The sequence below is a fragment of the Canis lupus genome, chromosome 6 (assembly GCF_048164855.1).
Source record: "Canis lupus baileyi chromosome 6, mCanLup2.hap1, whole genome shotgun sequence".
Classification (NCBI taxonomy): domain Eukaryota; kingdom Metazoa; phylum Chordata; class Mammalia; order Carnivora; family Canidae; genus Canis; species Canis lupus.
Window position 1 is genome coordinate 16,634,574 of NC_132843.1, and position 27,779 is coordinate 16,662,352.

The 27,779-nt window shown below is 44.0% G+C and overlaps 1 protein-coding gene across 1 annotated transcript in view; it reads right to left on the reverse strand.

Annotated features, from left to right (window-relative positions):
- The window catches only part of NPC1 (NPC intracellular cholesterol transporter 1), a 53,067-nt gene extending 36,897 nt beyond the window's left edge, over positions 1-16,170 (reverse strand). The window contains exons 1-2 of the mRNA XM_072829045.1: positions 15,914-16,170; positions 612-734 (exon numbers count right to left, since the gene is read on the reverse strand). Coding sequence (XP_072685146.1) covers positions 612-734; positions 15,914-15,970 — 180 coding nt within the window. The 5' untranslated portion in view covers positions 15,971-16,170. The remainder of the gene's footprint in view (positions 1-611; positions 735-15,913) is intronic.
- Between the last annotated feature and the right edge of the window lie 11,609 nt (positions 16,171-27,779).

Below are 27,779 nucleotides of genomic sequence, written 5' to 3' on the forward strand. Positions count from 1 at the left end.
AGATGTCTTTAATAATTCTGATGAAAGCAGAAAGCAAGCTGAAGAGACCTGCTGCTCCCCCGTCAACCTGATTTTACATTATGTAAGCCTCTAGCACCAGTCTTTTCACCTTGATTTTACCAGTTCTTTTCTAATATCCCTGTGTATCACGAATGGTAAATGAGACAAGAAAGAACAGAATCCTGGTCGCAACCAAAGGTCACAGGCTCTGGGTGGAAAATGGAGGAACCACTAAACAGAGGACAAGAGAGTCAACGCTACTTAGCAGCCTAGGGGGCTTGAGTCCTAAAATCCAGGAACTAAAAAAAAAAAAAGGTAACTTCTAGTACATTTTCAAGAAGCTGCAAAGAGCAACATTTGAGGTACCAAGGTCAGTCCCTAAATAGTAACCTGCTATGGGGAAACCAAGAGAAAGGCAGGAAGTCAGCCCCAGAGAAATTCTGCCTCTAGAGTTACATTATCTTCTGTGCCACTGTGTGCCCCAGATAAGGTTTGGGATAGGTATTAAGCCTGTTAGTTTCAGCCCCACCCCACCGTGATATTTACAGTATAATTACAGAGGATCTCGGATTATAATTTTGTGTTCCCAAAGCCCAAGACAACAAACTTACCTGCATTAAGTCATACCCATCCTTTGGCAAGGGTTTTGGTGGCCCCGAATATTGGCAGTTATACCTCTTGTCTCCAGATGCAATTCCACACTCTCCATACCATACACAGGACTGTGCAAACACCTAGAGTTGACACAAAACTCCATTCATCAGGGCCCCAAAGGCTAAAGGAAATTTCAGTGGCAAAAAGCACCCCTTCAAACACCAGTACAGAACCTTCCAACATTATCTGCAAAATGAAGTGGCAGTGAGAGGCACTGGTTAGTTAACATTTTGAAAAAAATATTAAGAAAAAAATATTAAAAAATATTAAATATTAACACCAGATGCCCAATACGGGCTTGTCAAGTCAGTGAAGGAGGTCATAGAAATCATGTAATTTGTTGATGACAGGAAGCTATACTTCCTGTAAGGATCACTAAGAATCAGTGTAGAGGAAAGAAAGCAAGACAGTATGTGAGTCTGCAATTACTAAGGCACTATATTTGCACATCTGCATAAGAAACTATATAAGCTCCAAGTAACAAAAGAACATTTCCACATATATTTAGGTAAATTTCTATCAGCGCATCATGAGTAACATGAAAAGCAAACCTGAAAGCACTAACAAACCCTAAGAAGGAACAAGAATAAACACAGTGTCCTCCAGATTTAAGTAGAAAGCAAGGCATGTGCTAACTTTATGGAAAACCACCTCAGCAATCTTAAAAGAAAAACGTTCAACTCTTCAATAAAGGTTTCTCGAGAGCCACTGGTACTTCCCACGTCAGAGTCACAAGGCTGTCAGAAAGTTCAGAAGGGGAGGAGGGAGCAGTGTGAATCATCACGTTGGCAAGCCTGGTCATGCTGGCCAAGGCCACGGGCCTCCACGGTCTTGCAATCATCTGGCCCATGGGGAAACAAAGGCTCTCAAGAAGCAACCATGACTCCCAAGATACCTCATGGAAAAGCCCCTGGAAAAAAATCTGAGAAAAGCAACTGAGTGAATTCTCTCCAGCGGCAGTGGCCAGCGACCAACACATGTTCCCGACCAACACATGTTCAAGGAGGTCGGTCAGTCTGTGCTGGCCCCTAGCATCAAGATACACATCTCACCACAGACAGAGCTGGAAACATGACAGGAAAAAAGCTTGCAGGAGGTTGGGGTGTGTATGTGTGGGGTATCGAAAAGATCAAGATTCCTTTGAATTCATTTCTTCAGATATTTTAAGATTTATTTGAGAGCGAGCAAGAGAGTGAGCAGGAAGGTCAGAGGGAGAGAATCCCAAACAGACTCCATGCTAAGCGTGGAGCCTGATGCGGGGCTCGATCCCCCGACCCTGAGATCACGACCTGAGCCAAAAATAAAAGTTGGACACTCAACTGACTGAGCCAACTAGGTGCCCCTCATTCTTCAGATATTTTAAAACAGAATCTATGACTTATTCCTATCTAGACTCATTAAGAGTCAAGTTTAGGCCACAAGGAAAGGAAATTATACAAATGAGGAAGTGACCAGTTTTCAACAATGCCACATACCAAATCTCTGGCAAGAAGGTGCAAAATTTCACCACCATTTTTATTTAAAAAGAATTGTAGCAAATAGTCCATGAACCTAGCAATTCCAGGGAATCACTCTTTCCTAAATACTAAGAGGAAATGATCCATCTACTTAAGTTTGAAAAGGCTTTTCTGCCCTTTTGCTAAGGAGGTGGCATAACTGCTGGTATCGACGTGTAACTTAAATACAAGTGACCCAGCCTTAGACCTCACAGATCATTCAACAGACCCAAAGGGCAAGCAGGTCCAGGTCTGGGGCACCCTTGCAAGTCACCCACTGGAGTGACAAACCCAGTCAATGAACCACGATGCTGGCATGACTAACAGGAGGGGGCGGTCATGTGGAGTTCCCTTTCCTCAGCCTTCAGCGCTATGAAAGTGTGCGGTTCCCATTGATCCTTTATGGGAACCTCACGTCTCTTACTTGAAAGCAACGTTTCCACAGTCAGGTAGAATAGCGGTGGGAAAAGGAAGTGGGGGGAGGTCAGGAGTCTCGGGTTCCGATCCTCAGAGCTCATGAGCGTCTCAACCAACATGCACGCTGAGCCTGACTGCACGTGCAGCGGGTTACTTGACCGTGCTGAGCAGTTTTGTTCTCTGTGGACGGCAACCAATCTTTCAGGTTTGCTGTGAAGGTGGCCTATGGGACTAGAGGTGGGAGTACTTACTAAACTGTAAAGTGCTATGCAATCAAATGCAAGGGTAATTATTATTAATGTCTCCCAACTGTTGGGACCTCAGCAAAGGGGTCCCAAAGAGCTGGACTAAAACACCTGAGATTTCTTTGGGCCCAGGAAAATTCTGCTTGACTCAATGCTTGTAGGTTTGCTTCTCAGTCCTCCTGCTTCTAGAAGCAGCCCCGACCCAGTGGGGCCTGAAGGTGCTGATGAGCCATTTACTCTGTGTGAAGCACTGATTCACTGCTCTTCATATATTAGTCCGATTAATATCCTCACAACAAGTTGATGAGGGAGGTGCCATTATACCCATTTCACAGATGAGGAAATGGGAGGCACAGAGAGGTTTATCTGTCCGAGAGAGGCAGAGCCAGAACATTCTAGTTCCAGAAACAGACTTTGGGTAAAATGTAATCAGTGCGTAATGAAGGTCCTCACTCTAGCGCCCCCGCCCCCTTGCACAAGGCATAGGCACGTGTGTGCTCACTCACACTGCTGTGCTGGTGGGGGAGCCCTCTTTTCCCCTCAGCTCTCTCTTGCCTCACCCTCCTCTATTTACCTTCAGCTGAAAACACTGCTGTGGAGCCGGCCTGGCTGGGGCAGCGCCTCTCAGCCTCCTCAGGGACCTCCACCACCTGACCCCTCTTCTAGCCTCTCAACCTCATCTCTCTGTGCATCCCTTCACCTGCTCCTCTCAATAAACACCGCTCTGATTTCATTCTTCCTCTTGGTCAAATGACCCCAATTTCTCTCTAGTTGCACTTGCGGTTACGTGGCCCACAATCCCAGGTGATCCAAAGGAAACCAATCTTTCCTCTACTGCCAAGCTCACCTCCTGGGGAAGCTCCCGGTACAAGTGCACTTTCTGGTGCCCCTGCCTTCCCTTCCTACTGAGCACACAGCCATCCTTTGCTCCCTTGGGCACGACTCCCTACAGGCCGCCTTGCCACCTCCTGTGCAGACCTTGGCAAGTCAGCTGGACTCTTGCTGAGCTGAGGCTCCACAGCTTTCCAATGCCCAGAAACCCACCATCCACCTTCCCGGTGCCTATGAGACCAGCTCCAGGTGCCTGACATGGTTCCAGTGTCCATGCTCATCTCCCACCTGTCCTTACCTTCCGTCCCATACGGAGCGGGACCTGCCTGCCCCTGCACTGTTCATGCCTCCCTCCCCTATACTCCCTACACTCCCGCTACCTGCCAAGGCCACTCTTCAACCACCACCTCCCCCAGGGGCCTTCTCGACCCAGTCAAGCACAGCCCCTCCCCTCCCTGAGCTCCACCAGCGGGGGTTGCTCCCACCTCTCCCTTAATCCAGGCACTGGATCCCTTAATCCTCAGACCTGTGAGGCCCGAACTGGAATAACACCACTCTACAGATGAAAAAACTGACAATTACCCAGGTGGAGTGACTCATCTGAGGCCACACCTAAAAGTGGCAGAGCCAGATGCCACCCGAAGCCTGGCTGGTCTGGAAGCCTGGGTTCTTGTTCCTCAGGCCACCCCAAGGGTCACTCTCGGCTGGGCCACGCTCACCTCCGTATCCCACCAAGAACCTAGCTGGCATTGGGACGGCTGGATTTCCAGTCTCCAAATCGCAACAGCACAGCAGGTGCTCAGGACTTGACGGACAAGGACAGATGGACCTTAGGATCCCTGGAATGTCAGGGCAGCAGAAGCTGACACCAAGAGTGTACTATGCAACAGCTCCCACGGGGCGCTCGCCTCCTTTCTAAGCAAAGCACCTGCTTTCTAAAAGTAAGGTGTGGCTGGGCGCTGCCTTTACGCGGATACAAGCATGCCTGCTGCTGACTTCACACCAGCGTAATGCCCACTTAGGGAAGCAACACTGAAATAAAACCTAGCACTGTCTGAGGTCGGCCAGAGCCCAAAGTGCACCTGATCCAACACGAGCTCAGTGCTGGAGACTGATGGTGGCTGCACAGCAACAGCTTTGGTCCTCATGTCACACGGACTGTATAGTTAAAAGCTGCCAGTTTTATACTATGTGTTTTACCATGAGACATGAGCCCAGATGTCCTTCATGTAAGAGAAAAGCCCAGTGGCAAGGGCTGCAGGGAGCACTCTGTCAACCATCACACTCGGACCCAATGGAGCAGCCTGACGGCCAGTTCAGACAGAATCAAAACTACGGGTCTGAGCGCCAGGTGACACGTCTCGTTAAAGCTCCGCTCAAGTCCCAGAGATCCGAATCTAAAGAAAGGACAGCGACTCTTCACAGATCTTGTGGACACTGACCATTCACAGGGCTATTTATACCCCAAGAACGATCTTATTGAAGCATTTTAACATTTTACCGATTCCTATAATATTAAAGATAAATGACTGTAGGATTTATTTCCTTTAATCATGGACTCCATACCCACTCATGACAAATCTGCAAAACCTCACAGGTGTATGTGAAGTAACACCGGAAGCTCCCCCACCCCCACCCTCTTTCTCAGATTTAACCAACGCTAACATCATAGAGCTGGGTCTTCTAGGCTTTTAATTCCTCCCAGCAGGTAACCTGTAGAGACATAAACCCACAAACACCTACAAGTGCAGTAACTTTCAAATAGCTTTATAATGAGTAAGTCTTGACAACCCCACACACACTGGCTTCTGGCTCAACTTGAACCTGCCCTTCACTATATTCATCTGGACCTGGAAGGCCAGACCACAGTGCTTCTCCACAGGTTGCATCCCTACCTTAAAAGCCTCTCCCAAGGCAGTCACCTCCATTAAAGCTTCATTCTGACTCCTCTGACCTGGTTCCAGCGTTGGTGCTGCCCCTCATCAGGTGAGCTAGCCTGAGGGCAGAGGCAGGTCAGCCCAGGCAGCACCTGGCTGCCCTTAGAGGCATCCATCACAGTGGCTCAAGTCAGCAGGTGTTCTGAGACCAGAGCTCCGATGGGGTAGTATCTGTTCCTATCACTTTCCCGCCACAAGCTGGATCCCCTGGGGGCGGGGTGTAAATAAGCTTTTCCATGGAGCGCCAAGTATTAAATATTGTAGGCTTATGCACCATAAGGTCTTTGTGGAAAATACTCAACAAGCCTGTTGTGTTTCAAATGCAACCACAGACAACAGGTACATGATGGGTGTAGGGGTGACAGAGAAAGCTTTATTCAGAACAACAAGCTCTGGCCAGGCTGTGATCTGTGGGTTTCATCCTAGGATGAAGCAGAATTTCTGAGAATTGCAAGTTGGATATGTAGGGAGAAGTTCCAAGGGTAGTTTCTGGCTATTGTCTCCAGTCCCTTGTAAGCCCGCAAAGTCATCAAGAGCAGAGCCCAGCTGTTATATTTCCTCTGAAGGGCTCTGCAGTACCTTACCCAGTGGTCACCCATTCAGAAACCATCAAATCTCTCGATCAGTTCAGGACTTCAAATGGATTGTGTAAGAAGTTCAGAAATGAGAAGTATGGGTTGTTTTGGCTTCCCACCAGAATTTAGTAGTTACAAGGCTAGAGTGTCTCCACTTTTAAAGGTCAGGGCATATGGCTATTTCACAACATGCTCTAGAGCTTAATTATTGGGTATACGATTAGACAGAGAAGTTTTTTTTTTTTTTTCCAGTAATAACAGTAGTTCAGCAGGTTAAAAACAAAGCCCCTTCTGCTATATGTCAGCAACTATAGCAACTGCTAAATAAACTCTAAAGGAGAACTCTACAAAAGCACATCTTATCATATGGAGAAGTTTGGAACATGAGCAACAGAATCGTACACTCTGGGCCGCCTGTAGTAAATCTGACGTATTAACTAACTCATAACAAAATGCTTCATGAACGTCAACCTCATGCTGGTGACAAAGTTAAGTGCTTTCTTCCTTACTGCCTCCTGTACTTCTCTGATACCTCTGGAGTAGTACGGCGGCATTTTACAGGTAATGAAACCAAGGCTCAGGGAAGATTCTCTGAGGTCACAGGGTTAGTATGTGACAAAACCAGTAACAAGAATGAAGATTTTAAACGCCAAGTTAATTAAACACTATCCTTTCCCTGGTCTCTCTAGCTGCTGTACTGCTCAAACTCCAGCTCAGTTTGTACAGATGTATCCTCAGAGTGTCACACAGACAGAGCTCTGAGGATACATCTCTTTACACACACACATGTTCACCTGTGGAAATAATGACTCCCATTTACATCTTTTTATGTATGTCTCTAGGCAGCTGTCAAGTCAGGTTAGCTCTCACTGACCATCCTCAGCTCCAGGACTGCCCTGGCCACCCCCATGGCATGTGGAGTGCAGGGCTGGGTCCTCTCATTTCTACCGCTGTCCTGGATGGGGAGAGCTCATGGCAGACCCTGGGGACACACCAGCTCAAGTTCCAGCAAGGGAGCTCGGGTAGGTGGTAAGGGGTAGGGAGAGGCCTCTGCAGGGAGCAGACAGGCTGGCCTGACCAGTCATGACAACGCAGGATGGGACAGAGGAACGGACACAGAGAATCCTATCCAGAGACTAAGCTGCCTGCTTCGTTCTTGGAGTCAGGTAGGCAGACCAAACAAACATGGTGGGACATTTGGGGTGGAGGCTGGTCTGGTCTGACTTCTGGTGATGGAAATCTCTGGAACTCTGTTTTAGAGCTAACCTGGGGAGATCATGTCTACATAACAAAGGATAATTTGTGGGAGCACCAGGCATGCCTGTAAATGGGTATTTACTTCATTTCTAGATAGTCTCAGCTAGTCTTTGCCTTACAAATAACCCCTCTAGCTTACCGTTTCCTTAAGTGACTTGCTAAGATCATACTACTTGGTATTAGACATTTCTGAGCCTTCACACCCACAGGTTTGAAAAATAACCCAAAAGCCACAAGACTAAAACAAAACCAAGGAAGTAGATGGGAGTATATTTCGTCCACAGGTCTTTTCCTATGGAACATTCACACAGTGTGGCAACTGAACAAAGGGACAGGCCAGCAGGCTAAATTGATTCCTGATTCATCAGTGGCTTTTGGAGAAGCTAGACTGGAGCTAGGAACAAGCCATGAAGGAGATGCCCTATTGGCCCTCTGGATCAGCTGCTCAACACTCATTCAGTTTTGCTTGCTAAATATGGAGAATCTGGTAGCAATATTTTAAATTTGAATAAATTAGAGCACAAGTCAGGAGACAGTGGTTCACGCCCTTAGCTATGTGACTTTGGGACAAACTTGAGCCTTTGAATCCTTAATTTCCTGCAAAACAGGAAACACAGCATCCCATGTATCTTAAAGCGGTCCTGTGATGTTAAAACGAGACCAGATGTGTCCTAGCAATGGAGTACTATGCACAAATTAGGTAACTTTTTTTTGTAGTTTCTTGTAATCTAAAATATCACTCTGAAAAAGTTTTGAGATAACTTACATACCATAAAATTTACCCTTTTCAAGTATACAATTGAATGTTTTTTTTTGTAACAACCAGGTAACTCCCCCCTATTTTCTCCAGCTTCCTCTGGTCTACTTGGTAAGCATCAGCTCAAAAATTGACTTCCCATAATGTTTTGTTCTTCCCTTTGTTAAGAGTACATTTTGCACTATATTGTAATTTTATGTATTCACCCTTCTTCCTGTCAACTATGAATGAGTCAGGGACAGAGACTGCTAACATTTACACAGCACTTTACAGTTTCTGGATTGCTTTCTGTACAGGTAGTACTGTTGGTCTATTTTTGTACCTACACTGTGCCCACAGCAACCACTTTATATTTATGAAACTAGTGAATGGCAGGAACTTGAGTTCCTCTGCGGCCTAAGGGACAATAAGATAAAGAACAAATATGAAAACTTCCCTCTCAAATCCTCCAACGGCACACTTGCACCAGAAACAGGTTTGGGTGGAATGTAAAAAACAAAACAAATGCGAAACAGTTTTTTTCTTTTTCCCCCTAAGTTTTCTTGCCAAAGCGAATATTCTAAAGACTGAAAATAAGAGGCATAAGTCCAAGCAAAGAAAAATTTATTGGGCCACAGTTGATTGTTATCACCCAGAAAGCAATGCAATTCCGGTTTCAACTAGCTTCTGAATCCTTCCATCCTATCCCTACACCTAAACCCATGGAGATCCAATGATCTGATGACTCAGAAAAGAGAGTCCTGGCCCTTTTGGAAATGGTAAAGTACAGTTCTTGCCCTCAAGGAGCCTACAATCTGCTACTTCAATTCAAGCAATATTTTGCTCTTTCCATGTGCACTGTGAGAAGTAGGCATAGATGTTAACCTGATCTTCCAGAGGAGGAGACAGAGGCTCCAGGGGATCACTGGCCTACTCAAGATCACTCTTGGTGAGAGGAAAAGCCCAGACCCACACCCAGGTAAAAGCTGCTGCTGCAGTATAAACACTGACTTAGAGCCTCAGAGAGAAGGCATTTTAGTTGGGGAATAGGATAACAAATGCCCTGGATGATGTAGCATTTGAACTGGGCCTTGGAAGACAGGCAGAGTTTTGATAGCAAGTAGTTTATTTGGCTGGAGAGCTTATGCCTTTGACAGAGCTGTGGGTGTCAGGGCAGAAAGGGGTGCCCACGATCAGAGATGGCCTAACCCTGGCTTCTGCAGTAGATACTGTGTCATCCTTAAAACACCCTGAAAAGACTCCCTTTTGGGAGGAGGGGAGGGTGGGGAAGGGTTACCCAGGAAAAGAGAGATCATACTGTCTTCAGACCAGAGGGATTCTTTGTTCTGGGTAACATGACAAACACTGAAGCAATACAAAGACCTATTCAGCAAGTCGTTTTCTTTCTGCCCACTCGCTAAAATAAAAACCTCATTTTCCCTTGATTACTTATGTTAATTAGATATCCCAGCATCAATCAGGGAGTAGGAGAGACTGGGAAAGATTAACCATCTGAAATTGGGGCGAATGTGGGTTTTCTTCAGTGCTCTCTGGTCAGAAGATTAAACCCTTGTCGATCTCTTCAGGAAAAACCATTTTAATGGCTTATTTTCTACCTAGGCCTCACTATGTTTCAAGATCTCAAGAAAAAGCTTGCAAAAATTACAGACAGAAGAGAGAGATATATATGATTTCTCAAAACCACACACATTATTTGGATGACCACAGGGTTTAAGATTTTTATTTATTTATTAATGAGACACCCAGAGAGTGAGAGTGAGAGTGAGAGTGAGAGTGAGAGTGAGAGTGAGAATGAGAGCGAGAGCGAGAGCGAGAGCGAGAGTGGCAGAGAGAGAAGCAGGCTCCATGCAGGGAGCCTGATGCGGGACCTGATCCTGGGTCTCCAGGATCACGCCCTGGGCCAAAGGCGGCGCTAAACTGCTGAGCTACCCGGGCTGCCCAACCACAGGGTTTAAAAGCCGTGCAGTCTAGTGTTATTTCATCATCTGTAAAAACTAAGAATTAAGAAAGGCAAAAATCCCCTCAAAATGTCTATCAGACCTTACCAAAGACAACTATGTCTGCTAATTCTGTGACAGAACTTCCTGAGTGCTCACACTGAACCCAGACAAGGTGCTATCACTGGTTAAGAATTCTAAAAGCAAACCTCTCTCCTTACCCCCCTAGTCTGTTCAGGGATATTGGAAGCTTCTGGCCACAGAGGAAGCTAATTTGTAAAATAAAGGAATATTTCCAGGTTAAGATTTACAGACCCTCCAAGGCATTTTGCAAGAGACTCATGATGAACTTCTGACCTGTCTTAAAGTCCTAGGAGGAAAAGCACTCGGCCATCCGTCTTGATATTACCCTGAGGCAAAAGGATTTCAGAGGTAAGTTAAAGTCACTTACCAATGTGAAGCCTGCCTACTAGATCCTGACCTAAAACTCCAGGCAAACTGAATAGCTGTATTTTCTTTAAGGCACAAAATTGCTACTGTTTCTTGAGTTTTTACTACAGTGATATGATCTCTCTATGTATCATGTTCCCTAATAACCCCAATAATCCTACAAGCTATTGTCTTCAAAAAACAAAACAAAACCCTAAATCTTGAGAGAGCAATGTCCCCAAAGCAAGAGCTAGTGATAGTCTATCCACTGACCCCATTCCAAACCACCTCCCTGCCCTTCTCTGCCTCCTCTCCAACCAGGCACCAGAGATAGGCTCTTCCACAAGCCCACACATCTAGGGATCCCCTCCACATACACAAAGGAGGGAGCCACAGCTCTTCTCTTGGTTCTTGGACCCTTACTGGGTCAGCAAAACCTACCTGCTTCTAAGAACTACCCAGAAATTTAAGGAGGGGTTTTTCCTAATCCAGGGAAGCTCCTGAATCTGCTTTTCCCTATGATTTACTACCTCCTTGTTACCGACACGTAGATGAGTGGGCACAAGGGCACAGGGTTCCCAGAGTTCCACTCTAACATCCTCATCTGGTTTAATCAACACTATATCCTTAGACTTTCTCCCTCCTCCCCCCACCCCTGCCTTCTGCTCAGGTTGTGATCCTGGGATCCAGTCCTGCATCAGGCTCCCTGCAAGGAGTCTGTTTCTCCCTCTGCCTAGGTCTCTGCCTCTCTGTGTCTCTCATGAATAAATGAACAAAATCTTTAAAAATAAAATAGAACACTGCCGACGCAGTAATAGCAGTGAATGCAGCTGAGAGTTTGTGAATTTTCTCTGTTCAAAGAACCAGTTTCTAATTCATTTATTTCTGCTCTGATCTTTATTAATCCCTTCTTTCTACTAATTTGGGGCTTTTCCCCCTAGGTCCTTTAGGTATAAAGTTGCAGTTGAGAATTTTCTTCTGTATTGAAGTAGGCCTGTATCACTATGAACTTTGCTCTAAGAACCCCTTTTGCTGCATCCCACAGATCATGGTAGGTCATATTTCTGTTTTAATTTGTCTCTAGATATTTTTAAATTTCTCCTTTGATTTTCTTCAATGACCCACTGATTGATCAGTAGCATGCTGTTTAATCTCCTTTTTGTGGGTTTTCCTATTTTCTTCTCGTAATTTTTAGTTCCATACTAATGTCGGAAAAGATGCTTGATATGGATTTCAACCTTCTTGAATTTATTGAGGCTTGTTTTGTGACCCAATGTGTGATTTATTCTGTAGAACATTCCATGTACACTTGAGAAGTAAATTGTGCTGCTTTTAGAGGGAGCATGCTCTGTCTATATCCATTAAGTCCACCTGGTCTACTGTGTCATTTAAGACTCATGTTTCCCTGTTGACTTTTTTGTCTATTCATTGATGAAAGTGAGCTATTAAAACCTCTTACTACTGTTTTATTGCTTTCAATTTCTCCCTTTAGGTCTGTAAATATTTGTGTTATATATTTTGGTGCTCCAATGTTGGGTGCATCTATCATTATAAATGTTACATCTTTTTGCTGGATCTACCTCTTTACCATTAGGTAATGAATGCTCTTGTCTTTTATTACAGTCTTTGTTTTAATGTCTATTTTGTCTGACATGAGTATAGTTACTTCAGTATTCTTTCAATTTCCATTTGTATGGAATATTTTCTCCCATCCCTTCCTCAGTCTGTGACTAGGAAAAAAAAGAGAGGGCTCAAAATCAGAAATAAAAGAGAAGTTACAACTAATATCACATAAACATAAAGGATCGTTAAGAGACTACTATGAACAATTACAAACCAACAAACTGAACAACTTAGAAGAAATGGATAGATTCCTGGAAACACGCAGTCTCACAAGACTGAATGACGAAAAAATAGGAAATCTGAATAGACTGATTACTAGTAAGGAGAATGAAACAGAAATCAAAAATCTCAAAACAAACGTTCCAGGACCAGACAGCTTCACTGGCAAATTCCACCAAACATTAAAAGATTTAATACATACACTCAAAGTCTTCCAAAAATTGAAGAGGAGGAAAAGCTTTCAAACACATTTTATGAGGCCAGTGTTACTCTTATACCAAAACCAGACCAGGGCACTATTAAAAAAACAACAACCAACAGTCCAATATTCTTGATGAACACGGATGCAAAAATCCTCAACAAAATATTAGCACACCAAATCCAATAACATATTAAAAAGATCATAAAACATGACTAGGTGAGATTTATTCTGTGGATTCAAGGATGGTTCAACATCTATAGATCAATTAGTGTGATATATCACATCAACAAGATGATAGGTAAGTAAGAACAGGATGCCTATTCTTGTCACTTTTGCTCAACATTGGAAGTCCTAGTCATGGCAATTAGATAAAATAAATAAAAGGCATCCAAATCAGAAAGGAAAAAGTAAAACTCCCACTATTTGCAGATGACATGATACATGAATTCAGTAAATTGTAGGATATAAAATCAGTACGGAGAAATCTGTGGCGTGTCTATACACTAACAATGAAACGTCATAAAGAGAAATGAAGAAAACATTTCCATTTACAATTACCTCAAAAAGAATAAAATATCTAGGAATAAATTTAACGAAGGAGATGGAAATCATAAGACACTGATGAGGGGATCCCTGGGTGGCTCAGCGGTTTGGCGCTTGCCTTGGGCCCAGGGCGTGATCCTGGAGACCCGGAATCGGGTCCCGCATCGGGCTCCCTGCATGGAGCCTGCTTCTCCCTCTGCCTGTGTCTCTGCCTCTCTCTTTCTCTCTCTCAGTCTCTCTCTGTGTCTCTCATGAATAAATAATAAAATCTTAAAAAAAAAAATAAGACACTGATGAATGAAGCTGAAGAAGACACAAAGGAATGGAAAAATAATCTGTGCTCATGAACTGGAAGAATATTATTAAAATATCTATACTACTGAAAGCAATCTATAGATTCAATGAAATACCTATCAAAATTCCATTGGCACACTTTACAGAACAGGAACAAATAATTGTAAAATTTATATGGAGCCACAAAAGATACTGAAAAGCCAAAGCAATCTTAAAGAACAACGCTGGAGATCTCACACTCCCTCATTTCATACTATGTTACAAATCTATAGTAATCAAAATAGCACGGTATTGGTATAAGACACAAAGATCAATGGAACAGAACTGAGAGCCCAGAAATGAACCCACACAGGTAAGGACAATCAATCTACAACAAATGAGCCAAGAATGTACAATAGAGAAAGGATAGTTTCGTCAATAACTTGATGTTGGGAAAACTGGACAACCACATATAAAAGTATGAAACTGGACCACTATCTTACACAATTCACAAAAATGATCTCAAAATGGATTAAAGACTTGAATGGAAGCCAGGAAACTGTAAAATTCCTAGACGAAAACATAGGCGGTAATCTACTGGACATCAGTCTTAGTGATGTCTTTGGGGATCTGACTCCAAAAATGAGAGACAAAAAGAAAGCTAAAGAGGAGGGACTACACCAAACCAAAAAGTATCTGCACAGGAAAGGAAACTATCAACAAAATGAAAAGGCAACCTACTGAACGGGAGAACATATTTGCAAGCCATATACCTGATAAAGAGTTAATATTCAAGATATAGAAAGAACTCCTACAACTCAACACCAACAAAAACCCAATTAAAAAATGGGCAGACGATCTGAACAGACATTTCCGCAAAGACATACAGATGGCACATAAGACATACAACAGCCACATGAAAAGACATTCAAGATCACTATTAGGGAAATGCAAATCAAAATCACAATGAGGTATCACCTCACACCTGTTACAATGGATGTTATCAAAGAGACAAGAAATGACAAGTGTTGGTGAGGATGTGGAGAAAGGGAAACCCTTGTACGCTGTTGGTGGGATTGTAAATTGCTACAACCATTGTGGAAAACACTATGTGGTTCCTCAAAGAATTAAGAATAGAAATACCGGGGTAGCCCGGGTGGCTCAGTGGTTTAGCGCCGCCATCAGCACAGGGCATGATCCTGGAGTCCCGGGATCGAGTCCCACGTCAGTCTCCTTGCATGGAGCCTGCTTCTCCCTCTGCCTGTGTCCCTGCCTCTCTCTCTCTCTCTCTCTCTCATGAATAAATAAATAAAATATTTAAAAAAAAGAAGAACAGAAATATCATATGACCCAGCCATTCTACCTCTGATTATTTACCCGAAGAAAATGAAAACACCAATTCGAAAAGATACATGCACCCCCTACATTCACAAAAGCATTATTCACAACAATCAAAATATGTAAACAACCTAAATGTCCACTGACAGATGAATAAGATGTGATATACTTATATAATGGAATACTACTCAGCCATAAAAAAAGAATGAAATCCTGCCATTTGCCACATGGATGGACCTTGAGGGGATCATGCTAAGCAAAATACGTCAGATGGAGAAAGACAAATACCCAGTGACTTCACTGATGCATGGAATCTAACAAACCAAGCCAAGCCAAGGCAAACCGAGCCAAACCAAACCAAACCAAACCAAACCGAACTCACAGATAACAGACTAGCTGTTACCAGAGGCGAAGGAGGTTGGGGATTGGGGAAAATGGGTGAAGGGTCAACTGTATGGTGATGAGTAACAGACTCGTGGTGATCACTCTGCAGTGTAAACAGATGTTAAATTATAAAGCTGTGCACCTGAAACTTATGTAACAACAACAACAACAATAATAAATAGCAGTGAGGCATTCATGTCCTAGGAAAAACTAATCCAGGGAGTTAGGCCACTGAGTGCCAGGCCCCATTCTGTAGCTACCTCATATGGTGACAAGGGGAAACTCAACTATCCTCTGCTGGGCCTCAGTTTCTAAGGACGTAAAAGAGAGTCAACAATAAGTTAACTTGCACTCCCGAGAAGACCAAGCTTAGTCACTTAGGACTGTTTCAATCTGGCGTTTGACAATTTGTCTCCTTTCTTTACGTCCCCTCCCACCTCGTCTTCAGGGGAGAAGGGGAAATAAAGTGGTCGAGTACCCTAAACAAATTCCCACCCCCCTCTCTACCCACTTTCGTCCTTGCCTCTGATTCCACATCCTAAACCCAGAAATGAGGCGACCACAGCTGAAACGAGCTCAGAAGAGGTCGAGCAGGCTGCTCGCAGTTGCCACCTCTTCCAGACGACAGGGAGGAGTCCACCGGCGCGGGGCTGGGGGGGCGCCAGGGGCTCCACGGCCGCACCAACTTCCCCGGGACCGGCTGGACCCGCGCCCGCCCCGCCCCGCCCCGCCCCGCGGCCCCGCGGCCCCGCCTGGCGCCCCCCGCAGCCCCCACGGGGCGCCGGCGTCCGCTCACCTGCGCGGGGCAGAGCAGCAGCAGGACGAGGCCGACGGCGGGGCGGCGGGCGGTCATGCTGCGGCGGAGCCGGACTGCGGACAGCGGCGGGGCTCGGCTCGGCTCGGCTCGGCTCGGCTCGGCTCGGCTCGGCTCGTTCCGCGTCGGCGCCGCGGCGTGGCTCAGGATCCCGAGCCCACGGAGGGAGGAGGAGGGCACAGACGCCGGCGGCCCGCGGCCCGCGCAGGTCAGGAAAGAGGAAGGCGGCGGCGGCGGCTCCGCCCCTTTCTGGGCGGGGCCGCGGCCGGGCCGCCCGGCACCCGTTCTGGGGCGGGGCCGACCCGCGGAGGGGGCGGGGCCGGCCGGGGAGGGGGCGGGGCCGGCCGGGGAGGGGGCGGGGCCGACCCGCGGAGGGGGCGGGGCCGGCCGGGGAGGGGGCGGGGCCGGCATGGCCAGCGCGGTCCGGGCCGGGGTCCTCCGCCGTCCCCGCCGTGCTTTTCGGGGTCCTGCAGCCCTGGGGGTGCAGACCCGGGCAGCCGAACATCTGGGATCCGGCCAAGGAGGATATTTTTGGAGTTGTGTGGTTTCGATGTTTTAACTCTTTTCCCCCCCCACCCCCCCTTTCTGTTTTCTTGGTTGGGGACGGCGGTTTTAGCAAATGGGAGCGTTTGGAGACTTTTCCCAATTTCGATCCCACTCCAAAGCGGAATGTGTATTTCGGCCCCCATGAGCACACTGGAGCAAATTCTCCGCACCAGACTCAGCCGGCAAAAAGAAAAAAAAAAAAAAAAAAAAAAATCCGTGCCCGGGCTTCAGCCACGCCGGGGGCGGTGCCGCGCGGTGGCCTGACCGTGTTGTGATGCGGCGGCGCGAGGGGCGGAGCGCGGCTGTGTTCGGTGCTCCCGGGCCAACCAATCTCCGCTTGGTGGCCGCTCAGCCCACGTCCCGAAAAGGGCTAGAACTACGCCACCTGCTGGCTGAGCTGCGCGGAGCGTGGCTTTGGACCGGTTCGCGGGAGAAGACCTCCCCTCCAGCCCTCCAGCCCTCCAGCCCCCCAGCCCCCCAGCCCCCCTTCCCGCCTCCCCGCCTCCCGCAAGGCTGACCCAGAAGTGGGACCAGAATCCATTTTTAATTCCTAGGTGAAGTCAGGTATAACAAAGAAAAAGGAGCGTCTTCAACTTGAGCCTTACACTTGTTACCTTTTTTTGCTCTTGCAATTATTTTTATTATATGCATTTCCAGCTAACATTTCCTCTGAGATTTCAGTTATTGAAACCTCTCGAAAGCATCGGTCACTATCATTTTAAGTCAAGAAAAAGTCAGTAAGGATCTCTTTTCCCAATGTGGAAGCCAATTTACAGTGAAAAGACCAAATATCTATCTGTAGCAATGATCAAACCCAGTCCTAGGCAGGACCACGATGCGGGTGATATTCCTAGCGCCGCTTTCAAAGGTCTGCTTTGGTTGCAGTCTTGCCTGCCCACTCCCTCAGCCCTGGGATGTCCTTCTGGCTGACTGGGCATTGAAGCTATAGGGATTTCCTCTAGACCTTCAGTCCTAGATCTTACATGAGGGCCTGCTGTGTGCTCTCCCACCCCTGGTGATTCATTTGAGATTCATTTGAGATTCATATGAGTGTGCATTAGTTCCTTAGTTCTGCAGGGACTCAAACCGTTGTCACTGAACCAGCAGTATTGGGCATCACAGGGAGCTTGTTGGAACTGCAAATTGGAGATTCCATCCTAGACCCACCTAATCAGAAACTCGGGATGAGCCAGCTCTTTGGGTTTTAATAAGCCCTTCAGGTGGTTCCAATGCACACTCAAATTCTAAACTGCTCTGGGTTCCTTGGATCGTGGTGGATTAGTTACCTTTCTAATTTTAGCAAAGTCCTAATGGAAAAAAAGAAAAAAAAGAAAAAAAAAGAGCCTTTATTAAATAATTAACTTGACTAAAGTAAATATGAGACATTTCTGGGATGGGCAGAAATTTTGGTGTCCCACAAATGATGTCCACTATTCACGAAAACAATAACAAAAAGACATGTGGCCTTTTTTTTCCTGGTTTTTTTTTTTTTTTTTTTTTTTTTTTGTACGACTTCAACAATACCCAAATGCCTGGGAAATATTTTAAAAATAAACTGTCATATTTCTAAGAGAAATGTGGGGGTTTTTGCTGATAACAAAGTAATTTATGCTGATAGTAGAAACTTTGAAAATACACAAAAGTTTAGGGACAGAAAAAAAAAATCATTTATAATTCCATCATGGCATGGCCTGTGATCCTGGAGACCCGGGATGGAGTCCCACATCGGGCTCCCTGCATGGAGCCTGCTTGTCCCTCTGCCTATGTTTCTGTCTCTATCTCTGAATAAATAAGTAAATAAATAAATAAATAAATAAATAAATAAATAATCTTTAAAAAAATTCCATCATGGGTAATCAGCCACACTGTGGTGTATTTTTTCTATGAAAATTGTTTTGGGCACCTGATGGCTCAGTGGTTGAAGGTCTGACTTTGGCTCAGGTGGTGATCCCAGGGTTATGGGATTGAATCCCACATTAGGCTCCCCACAGGGAGCCTGCTTCTCCCTCTGCCTATGTCTCTGCCTCTCTCTCTCTCTCTGTGACTCTCATGAATGAATAAATAAAATCTTAAAAGAAACAGAAAATTGTTTTGGGACTCCTAGGTGCCTCAGCGGTTGAGCATCTGCCTTCAGCTCAGGATGTGATACCAGAGTCCTGGGATGGAGTCCCACATCAGGCTCCTTGCAAGGAGCCTGCTTCTCCCTCTGCCTGTGTCTCTGCCTCTCTCTCTGTGTCTCTCATGAATAAATAAACAAAATCTCAAAAAAAAAATGTTTTAACATGGTTGAGATCCCAAGAGAGACTTTTTGTTTGTTTAGGTGATGTTTAATACCACCATCATTATAAACCATTGAACATTGACTGCATAATAATAAAGGAGAAAATAAGAGGGAAATATTAGACATACATCTTTATAAATATGCAGAAACATCTTTGGAAGACTGCATTTGAAAGCATATATGAATATAATACATGGAGTTTTAAAATAAGTAGGACATACTGTACACAGTTTGAAGCTTGCTTTTTTTATTTTTTCTATTTAGCAATATGCTTTTACCACCTCACTACTTTTACTAGCTCCGTAGGATTTCATTATGTATATATAACATTTCTGAAGCCAGAGTGATGGAGGCCAGTCTCAGAGTAATATGTAAGTCAGTAAAATATAGTTCATCAACCAGCAATATTTCAAAATAACTCAAGTCTCAAATTACATTTCTGCTATATATGAAGAAGGGTTTGTATAGTTCCAGTAATAGTGCAAAAATCCACTTTTTCTTCCATATGGTTCTTCACATTCCTAAGCTTGTCTGGATTCCACAAGGCATTGAATTTTTCTATGTCCTCTGCTTTACTCATGATACTGTATCACAAAAGTCTAAAAGCTATTGAATATTTTCTATAGGGAGGGAGATGGGAAAGTGGACCCAAAACGAAGTTCTCTTTACCTTACTGTTGGAAGAGGAAGTCTAGAAATACTCATATTTATTTTTATTTTTTTAAAATACTCATATTTAATAGTTTTGATTCATTACATAATCAATATCCTTTTGGACATTTGGTTGATCACTTTGGTTACTGCAATAATACTACTGCAATAATGCAATGAACATCCTTGTGCCTCAGTCCTTGCAATTATGTACATATAGAACTGTTGGAGAAACATCATTGGCTCAAAGGAAATGTACATTTTAATTTTCACTCTGGCTAAATTGCCCTCCAAAGAGATTGCAATTTACTCCTTTTGCTAGCAACCTATGGAAGTACCTGATTCCCACCTCCTTAGCAATACTTTACTTTGCCTTTCTGATAGGTGAAAAATGGCATCTGTGATTTTACTAATTTTATTTCTTTTTTAAAAGGCTTTATTTATTTTTTTAAAGGCTTTATTTATTTGAGACAGAGAGATAAAGAGAGAGTGCATGAGTGAAGGGGGAGGGGTAAAGGGAGAGAGAGAGAGACTCCTCACTAAGCAGGGAGCCCAATGTGGGGCTTTATCCCAATTTCTGGAGATCATTACCTGAGTGGAAGGAAGATGCTTAACTAACTGAGCCACCCAGGCACACGTACTCATTTTATTTCTTATTTTTAAAAATTGTGATGCTTGTATTTGTATTTTATTAATTATAAGAGAGATTATAAAAGATATTAATTATAAGTGAGATTAAGAATCTTCTTACATTTATAATGATTTGTTTCTTTTTTCTGTGTTTATTTTTTATTTCCTTTTTCATTCTGACTGTAAAAGCTCTCTATTTTTTTTTTTTAAAGATTTTATTATTTATTCATGAGAAACACAGAAGGAGAGAGGCAGAGATACAGGTAGAGGGAGAAGCAGGCTCCCCGAGGGGAGCACAATATGGGATTCCATCAAGGGACCCTGGGATCACGACCCGAACCAAAGGCAGATGCTCAACCGCTGAGCCACCCATGCATCCAAAATCTCTCTATTTATTAAGAAAATTAACCTATTTGTCTAGCATATATGTGGCAGGTACTTTTACTAATTTACTAGTTTGTAGGATCATATAAAATTATTCCACATTTTCCTCTAGAGTTTTAATGATTCCAAGGAAATCATGATCTGGAATTATTTTGCTGCAAGGAGTGATGTAAGGATCCAGTTCCCCTCTACCCCACAAAGCCTAGATAATTACAGGGATACCTGCTCTTGTTAAAGTTATCATTGGTTTTTGTGTTGCCAAATCTAATTAATGATAACCCCTTTGCTGTCATCTCACTTGACCTCTTAGTGTATTCAGCCCAGATGATCACACTATCCTCCATAAAACATGTTCTTTAACCTCTTGTGGGTTACCTCATTGACTAAGCATTGACTGTACCTCATCTTCTAGACTCGAGATGCATTTTGAGCAGTATATTCATGTTAATAAAATTTTATTACACCAAAATACCTTTGAATCCTTCCAGTATAGAAACTTTTTTTTTTTCCTGCTGACTTGGAAACTTCAAAGTAGGCTGTGATACAAGTGGGCAAAGAATAAGAATGACTAACAATGGCACAGATTGTGAACTTGCCTGGTTTCGAATTTAAAGGCTGAAGTCCAATAATAGGAAATGAAGACAGAGCTGGGCATTTGGGGTACAAGGATGCAACTGACTTCACCTGGTGATGTCTGAGCCGATCGCTGATGGATCCAGTCTTTCTTTGCTTACTTTTTTCACTTTTCCCTTTGTATTAGCTCAGGCTGCCAGAACAAAATGCTATAGACTGGGCGGCTTAAACAACAGGAATTTATAGCTCACAGTTTTGGAGACTGAGAAGTAGAAGTTCAAGGTGCTGGCCAGTTAGGTTTCTGATGGGACCTCTTGGCTTGTAGACAGTGGCCTTCTGACCAAGTGCTCATATGGGTCTTTCCTTGGTACGTGTGTCTGGAGAGAGAGAAATCTCTCTCTTCCTCTTTGTATAAAGGCATCAGTCCTATTGGATTAAAGCCACACCCTATGACCCCGTTTAGCCTAATGACCTTCTAAAAGCCCTGTCTCTAAATGTGGTTACACTGGGGGTTAGGGCTTCAATGGATGGATCTGGAGAGGCACAATTCAGCCTGTAACATCCTTCCTTTTGCTCAGGGCTGCATTATGACTTTTGTGGGCCTAGGCACCTTTGCTTTTGGGTGTCACTTCCTCCTTCCACAACAACCACTTAAAAGTAACATTTTACAACTGCATTGGCAGAAAGACAAATGTAATACAGGCTGGCTTCATTATTGCATATTCATTATTATTACATTCTTATATTTCTTCTAATTTTAAAAGAAATATAAATTAAAACATTTAATGTGAACTTAAATGTATGTATCAGGGGCTCTCTAGGCACTGTGTCTGCTGGGCCTGCTGGAGAAGTGCCTGTTTTTGCTGCTAATGTCATAGAACGCCCTGTAGCATTCACAGATTTTGTAAGTTTTGCTGATGGACTGCCTGAAAAAAAAACGGGGGGGGGGTCCAGGACCAGTGGCTAGAACTAGTGCTAAAAGAAACATCAGGCTATGCTTTGCCATGTTCTACTGATCGCACAGACCCGTCCTGATATAGTGCAGGAGGAGAACTACATAAGCACAAGAATACCAGAGGAGGAGAGCATAGGAGGCCTTCTAGGGGGCTGGTTGCTCCAGATGCATGTAGCTACCACCCAAGGGAAGGCTCTGGAACATTTTTAGCAGTGCAAAGCTATCCTTGGGCCTTATCCCAGTCCATATCATCCCCCTCCTCCAACCATGAGGTAGCCACAATTCTGACATCTCTCACTATCAATTGGTTTTGCCAGTTCTTGAACTTTATGTAAATGGAGTCATACCCTCTGTGTCTGGTTTCTTTCACTTGACATTGTCAGATGTGTGGGTATGAGACTCAACCATATTGCTCAGAGCACTAATTCACCCTTTTTATTGCTGAATAGTATTCCATGGTATTAAAAATACCATGGCAGACATTTGGGTTGTTTCAAGTTTAAGCTGTTATAAATAAACTTGCTATGAATACATCTTCTGTTTGAAATGTGCACTCAGTTCTTTTGGATTCTGCAATAGACTTTCAAAACTCCATACTTAAGCAAGCCAAATTTTATAGACATCCTTATTTAAAACAGCTGACAGCTATAACTCATGACTTTGGTGCCAGTGGTTATGGCTGACTCAGAAATGGGAGACTGTGGGTCAGACTTATGGTAAAACATTCCCCCTAGTAAGGATGGTTGAGTTGCTGATCAATCTAGCCGTGGGTTGCGTGTGACTTCAACTTGGAGAGGATGCTATCAATGTGGGAATAACTTGAAACTTGGCTGTCAGTGCCTCACACAGGCATTCCCTTCTCTGTAGGACTCAGTCACAGGACACAATTTCCTTTGCTTGAGGTGTATTGGGTCTAATCTTGCCTAAAATAGAGAGTCCAACTCCTATAAACTGAAAACTTTCTTTGTATGGCTATTCTTAAAAGTTCAACTAAGGGAAGTGTGAGCAATAGCAGCATTTCCTTTGTTAAAAATCAGAGCGTGAAATCCTAGTGAAGGGATAACAGAAGACACCAGAGTGGGGAGGAGGAACTCTTTCTGTTCATGGAGATGAATCTGACAAGGCATCTAAGAACTGAAGATCTTTAATTAGCTTCCTTTAATTGGTAAAATATGACTTCACTCACATTTTAAAGTCATCTTGAAGTATTGCTAAAAATAAGGGTGAGGGCACCAGGAAAAGATTCTAAGACTTTCTAGATCCACGAATGCATCAATGATGTCACTGAGGGGTGAGTATAGTTGAAGAGTCTGGAGAAACACTTCTCCTTGTCGTGGTTTATCTCACTGTTTGGTATGGTTAGCAGACTAAAGATACAAGCTGAGCCATCAGCCAGTGAAATGTGAAATAAATTATTCTGATTTTTTCTAGAGAGCATATAACTTGTTTTTTGCCTGTTGTTCTCCGTACTTTGAAGCATAGGTAAATACAAGAGCCTGAGATGATGCTGGACAATGGAATGAGAAATCCTGATATTATTAGCTCTGTTCACAGTGGAGAACCACCTGATTCTAATGCATGGTTTTTAGCATCTTGTCACAGTGAAATAACACTCACCAAACCAACTGACCAGCAGAGACAAATGTAGTTTCTCTTATTTTTCCAGGAAGTTCACAAACATTAACTCAGAGGCCCATTGGCACTGCACCTCACAGATCTTGCATCTCTGTAGCATGGCACAAAGTGCAGGAACACCCCCATTTAATTGTGCTTTGCAGATACTACTTTTTTCTGTATTTTGTTTTTTACAAATTGAAGGTCTGTGGCAACCCTGCATCAAGCAAGTCTATTGGCAGAATTTTTCCAACAGCATTTGCTCACTTTCTGTTTCTGTGCCACAATTTTGTAATGCTTGCATTATTTCAAACATTTTCATTATTATTCTGTTTGTTTGGTTCTTTTTTTTAAAGATTTTATTTATTTATTCATGGAAGACACAGAGGGAGAGAGAGGCAGAGACACAGGCAGAGGGAGAAGAAGGCTCCATACAGGGAGCCTGATGCGGGACTCAATCCCAGGACCCCAGGATCATGCCCTGGGCTGAAAGCAGGTGTTAAACTGCTAAGCCACCTAGGGATCCCCCGCCCCTATTATTCTGTTTGTTATGGTGATCTGCAGTCAGTGATCTTTGTCACTTGTGTGGGGGCACCAGGGACTGTTCTCATATGGGACAGCGAACCTACCTGATGGATGTCTTGTGTGTTCTGACACCCACCTACCCACCTACCATTCTCTCACCCCACCTTGCTGCTGAGACACAATATTGAAATTAGGCCAATCAACAATCCTATAGTTGCCTCTTAGTGGTCAAGTGAAAGAAAATGTCACACATCTGTCACTTTAAACTAGAAATGATTAGCTAGAAATGATTATACTCAGTGAGGAAGGGATGTTAAAAACTGAGACAGGCTGCAAGTGAGGCCTCTTGTGCCAGTTAGCCAAGTTGTAAATGCAAAGGAAAAGTTTTTGAAGGAAATTAAAAGTGCTAACCTACTGAACACATGAATGATAAGAAAGTGAAACAGCCTTATTGCTGGGACAGAGAAAGTCTGAGTGGTCTAGACAGATGATCAAATCAGCCACAACATCCCTTAAACTGAAGCCTAATCCAGAGCAAGGCCCTGGGTCTCTTCAATTCTGTGAAGGCTGAGAGAGGTGAGGAAGCTGCAGGAGAAAAGTCTGAAGCTGGCAGAGGGGAGTTCATGAGGTTTAAGTTAAGAAGCCGTCTCCATGACATCAAAGTGCAAAATGAAGCAGCAAGTGCTGACAGAGAAGCTGCAGCCAGTGATCCAGAAGATCTAGGTAAAATCATTAATAAAGGTGGCTACACTAAACAACAGATTTTCAATATAGACGAAACAGCCTTCTGTTGGAAGAAGATGCCATCTAGACTTTCACAGCTAGAGAGAAGTCAATGCCTGGCTTCAAAGCTCCAGAGGACAGGCTGGCTCTCTTGTTAGGGGCTAATGCTGCTGGTGATTTTAGGTTGAAGCCACTGCTCCTTTGCCATCTGAAAATCCTAGGGCCCCTAAGAATTATACTAAATCTACTCTGTGCTCCATAAATGGAACAACAAAGCCTGGGATGATAGCACATGTGTTTAGGACATGGTTTACTGGATATTTTAAAGCCACTGTTGAGACCTACTGCTGAGAAGAAAAGATTCCTTTCAAAATATTACTGCTCGTTGACAATGCACCTGATAACCCAAGAGCTCTGATGGACTATGAGTTTGTCACTGACATGACCTCTGAGGCCCTGAACTCAGGAAACTCCTAGAAGCTTCTAACTATCAATTTCATCTTTTAGAAACTAGCCAACAAATTGCTGGAACAGGAAAAGAAACATTTGAGTAGATCCCAGGACTATCCCTGCTCAGATGAATCAGAAAGTGCCTGCAAAGCTACCTCAGCTTTGTCATCTTTATTATAATGTTAAAATCTCCTCTGAATGTTTCTCCTGAGCCCTCATAAAATGGGCCCACTCACCCCTGTTTGGAGAGTCATCCCACATGATTTCCTTGTTTGTGCAAATAAAGATGACTTAGTGAGGGAGCTAACTCACCAAGGAGGGGATGTACATCAGTTCAGTAATAAGATGAATGTGATTTTCATGTCTACTAACACAACATCCATTCTGGAGCCCATGGATCAAGGAGCAACTATGACTTTTAAGTCCTATTATTTAAGAAATACATTTCATAGCTGCCATAGATAGTGATTCCTCAGATGGAGCTGGGCAAAGTATATTGAAAAACGTCTGGAAAGAATTCACAACTATAAATGCCATTAAGACCATTTAAGATTCATGGGATGGGGTCAAAATATTAACATTAACAGGCTTCTGGAAGAAGTGGATTCCAAAGTCATGGATGACTTGGAGGGGTCCAGACTTCAGTGGAGGAAGTCCCTGCAGATGTGTTGGAAACAGCAAGAGAACTAGAATTGGGAGAGGAGCCTGAGGATGTGACTGAATGGCTGCAAGTTCATGATAAAACTTGACCGGATGAGGAGTTCCTTTTTATGGATGAACACAATGTGGTTTCTTGAGAAGGAATCTACTCCTAGTGAAGATGCTGTGGAGATTGTTGAAATGACAAGAAAGTATTTAGAATGTTACATAAATGTAGTTGATCAAGCAGCAGCAGGGCTTGAGAAGATCGACTCTAATTTTGAAAGAAGTTATGTGGGCAAAATGCGGTCAAACAGCACTGCATGCTACAGAGAAATCATTTGTGAAAGAAAGAGTCAATCGGTGCAGCAAACTTCATTGTTGTCTTACTTTAAGATATTGCCACAGACACCCCAACCTTCAGCAACCACCACCTGAATCAGCCGACAAGAACATGGAGGCAAGACCCTCCCCAGCAAAAAGATTATGACTTGCTGAAAGCTCAGAGGATGGTTAGCCTTTTTTATGGTTAGCAACAAAGTTGTGGGTTTTTTTTTAAAGATTTTATTTATTTATTCATGAGAGACACACAGAGAGAGAGAGGCAGAGACACAGACAGAGGGAGAAGCAGGCTCCTTGCAGGGAGCCTGACGTGGGACTCGATCCTGGGACTCCAGGATCACACCTGGGCCGAAGGCAGTGCCAAACCGCTGAGCCACCCAGGGATCCCCAACAAAGTGTTTTTTAATTAAGACATGTACATTGTTTTTTAAGATGTAATGCTATCGCACACTTCATAGACCACCATATAGTGTAAACATAGCCTTTATATGCATTGGGAAACAGAAAAATCCATGTGACTCACTTTATTGTGATATTCACTTTATTGCCGCAGTCTGGAACTGGACCTAATCTCTGAGGTATGCCTGTACTTTCTTTCTCGGTGACAAAGCAGAGGCAATGCTTTCTGATAGATGCCAGCAGTTCCCAGAAAGTGTTAGGATCCGCTTCACAAATAAAATTCTACTAATCACAACTAGAATCATTTCCAGATGACCATTTATTTTAACATTAGCTCCAGGTCCTGACCAGTCAGGATCCTTATATTTTCCAACTCAGGGCTAGAGTTCTTTGATGACTCAACAAGCTCACCAAGGGCAAAGCTGTGGAGCAAAAGTAGTCTGGAATTTGTCAGCCCTTATTACGTGGTCACACTTCATGGGGTTTGTTGCCCACCCTCCTTGCCTCCCTTGACTTCCTCCTCCCTTGACATGTGTTTCACTCCTGCTCCTTTTTTTTTTTTTAATTTAAAAAAAAATTTTTTTTTATTTATTTATGATAGTCACAGAGAGAGAGAGAGAGGCAGAGGCACAGGCAGAGGGAGAAGCAGGCTCCATGCACTGGGAGCCCAATGTGGGATTCGATCCTGGGTCTCCAGAATCGCGCCCTGGGCCAAAGGCAGGCGCCAAACCGCTGCGCTACCCAGGGATCCCATCCTGTCTATTTCATCTTGTCTCTTTGGCTGAATTCACTTTGTCCTTCAAAATCATGTCTCAGTTTTTTCCCCTCTCCCCAGAGTCTTCCTGGGGACGTCATTCATCCTATGACTTTCACCATCACTTCTATACATATGATGCCTGAAACGGTAATAACAGTCTTGTCCTAAACATCAAGCTGCTGCTTCCAACTGCCTCCTGGAATCTAGTTCACACATTATTTAGACTGAACCTGTTCAAATGCTCTCTCCCTGTCCCCACCTCAATTCCGCTTCCCTCTTTCTAACACAATTATTGTCACTATCCACCATGTAAACCTTGGTTGTGGAAAAGAATTAACACAGGAGACCTGAGACTACTGACATTAAAAAGTTTTGTTTCT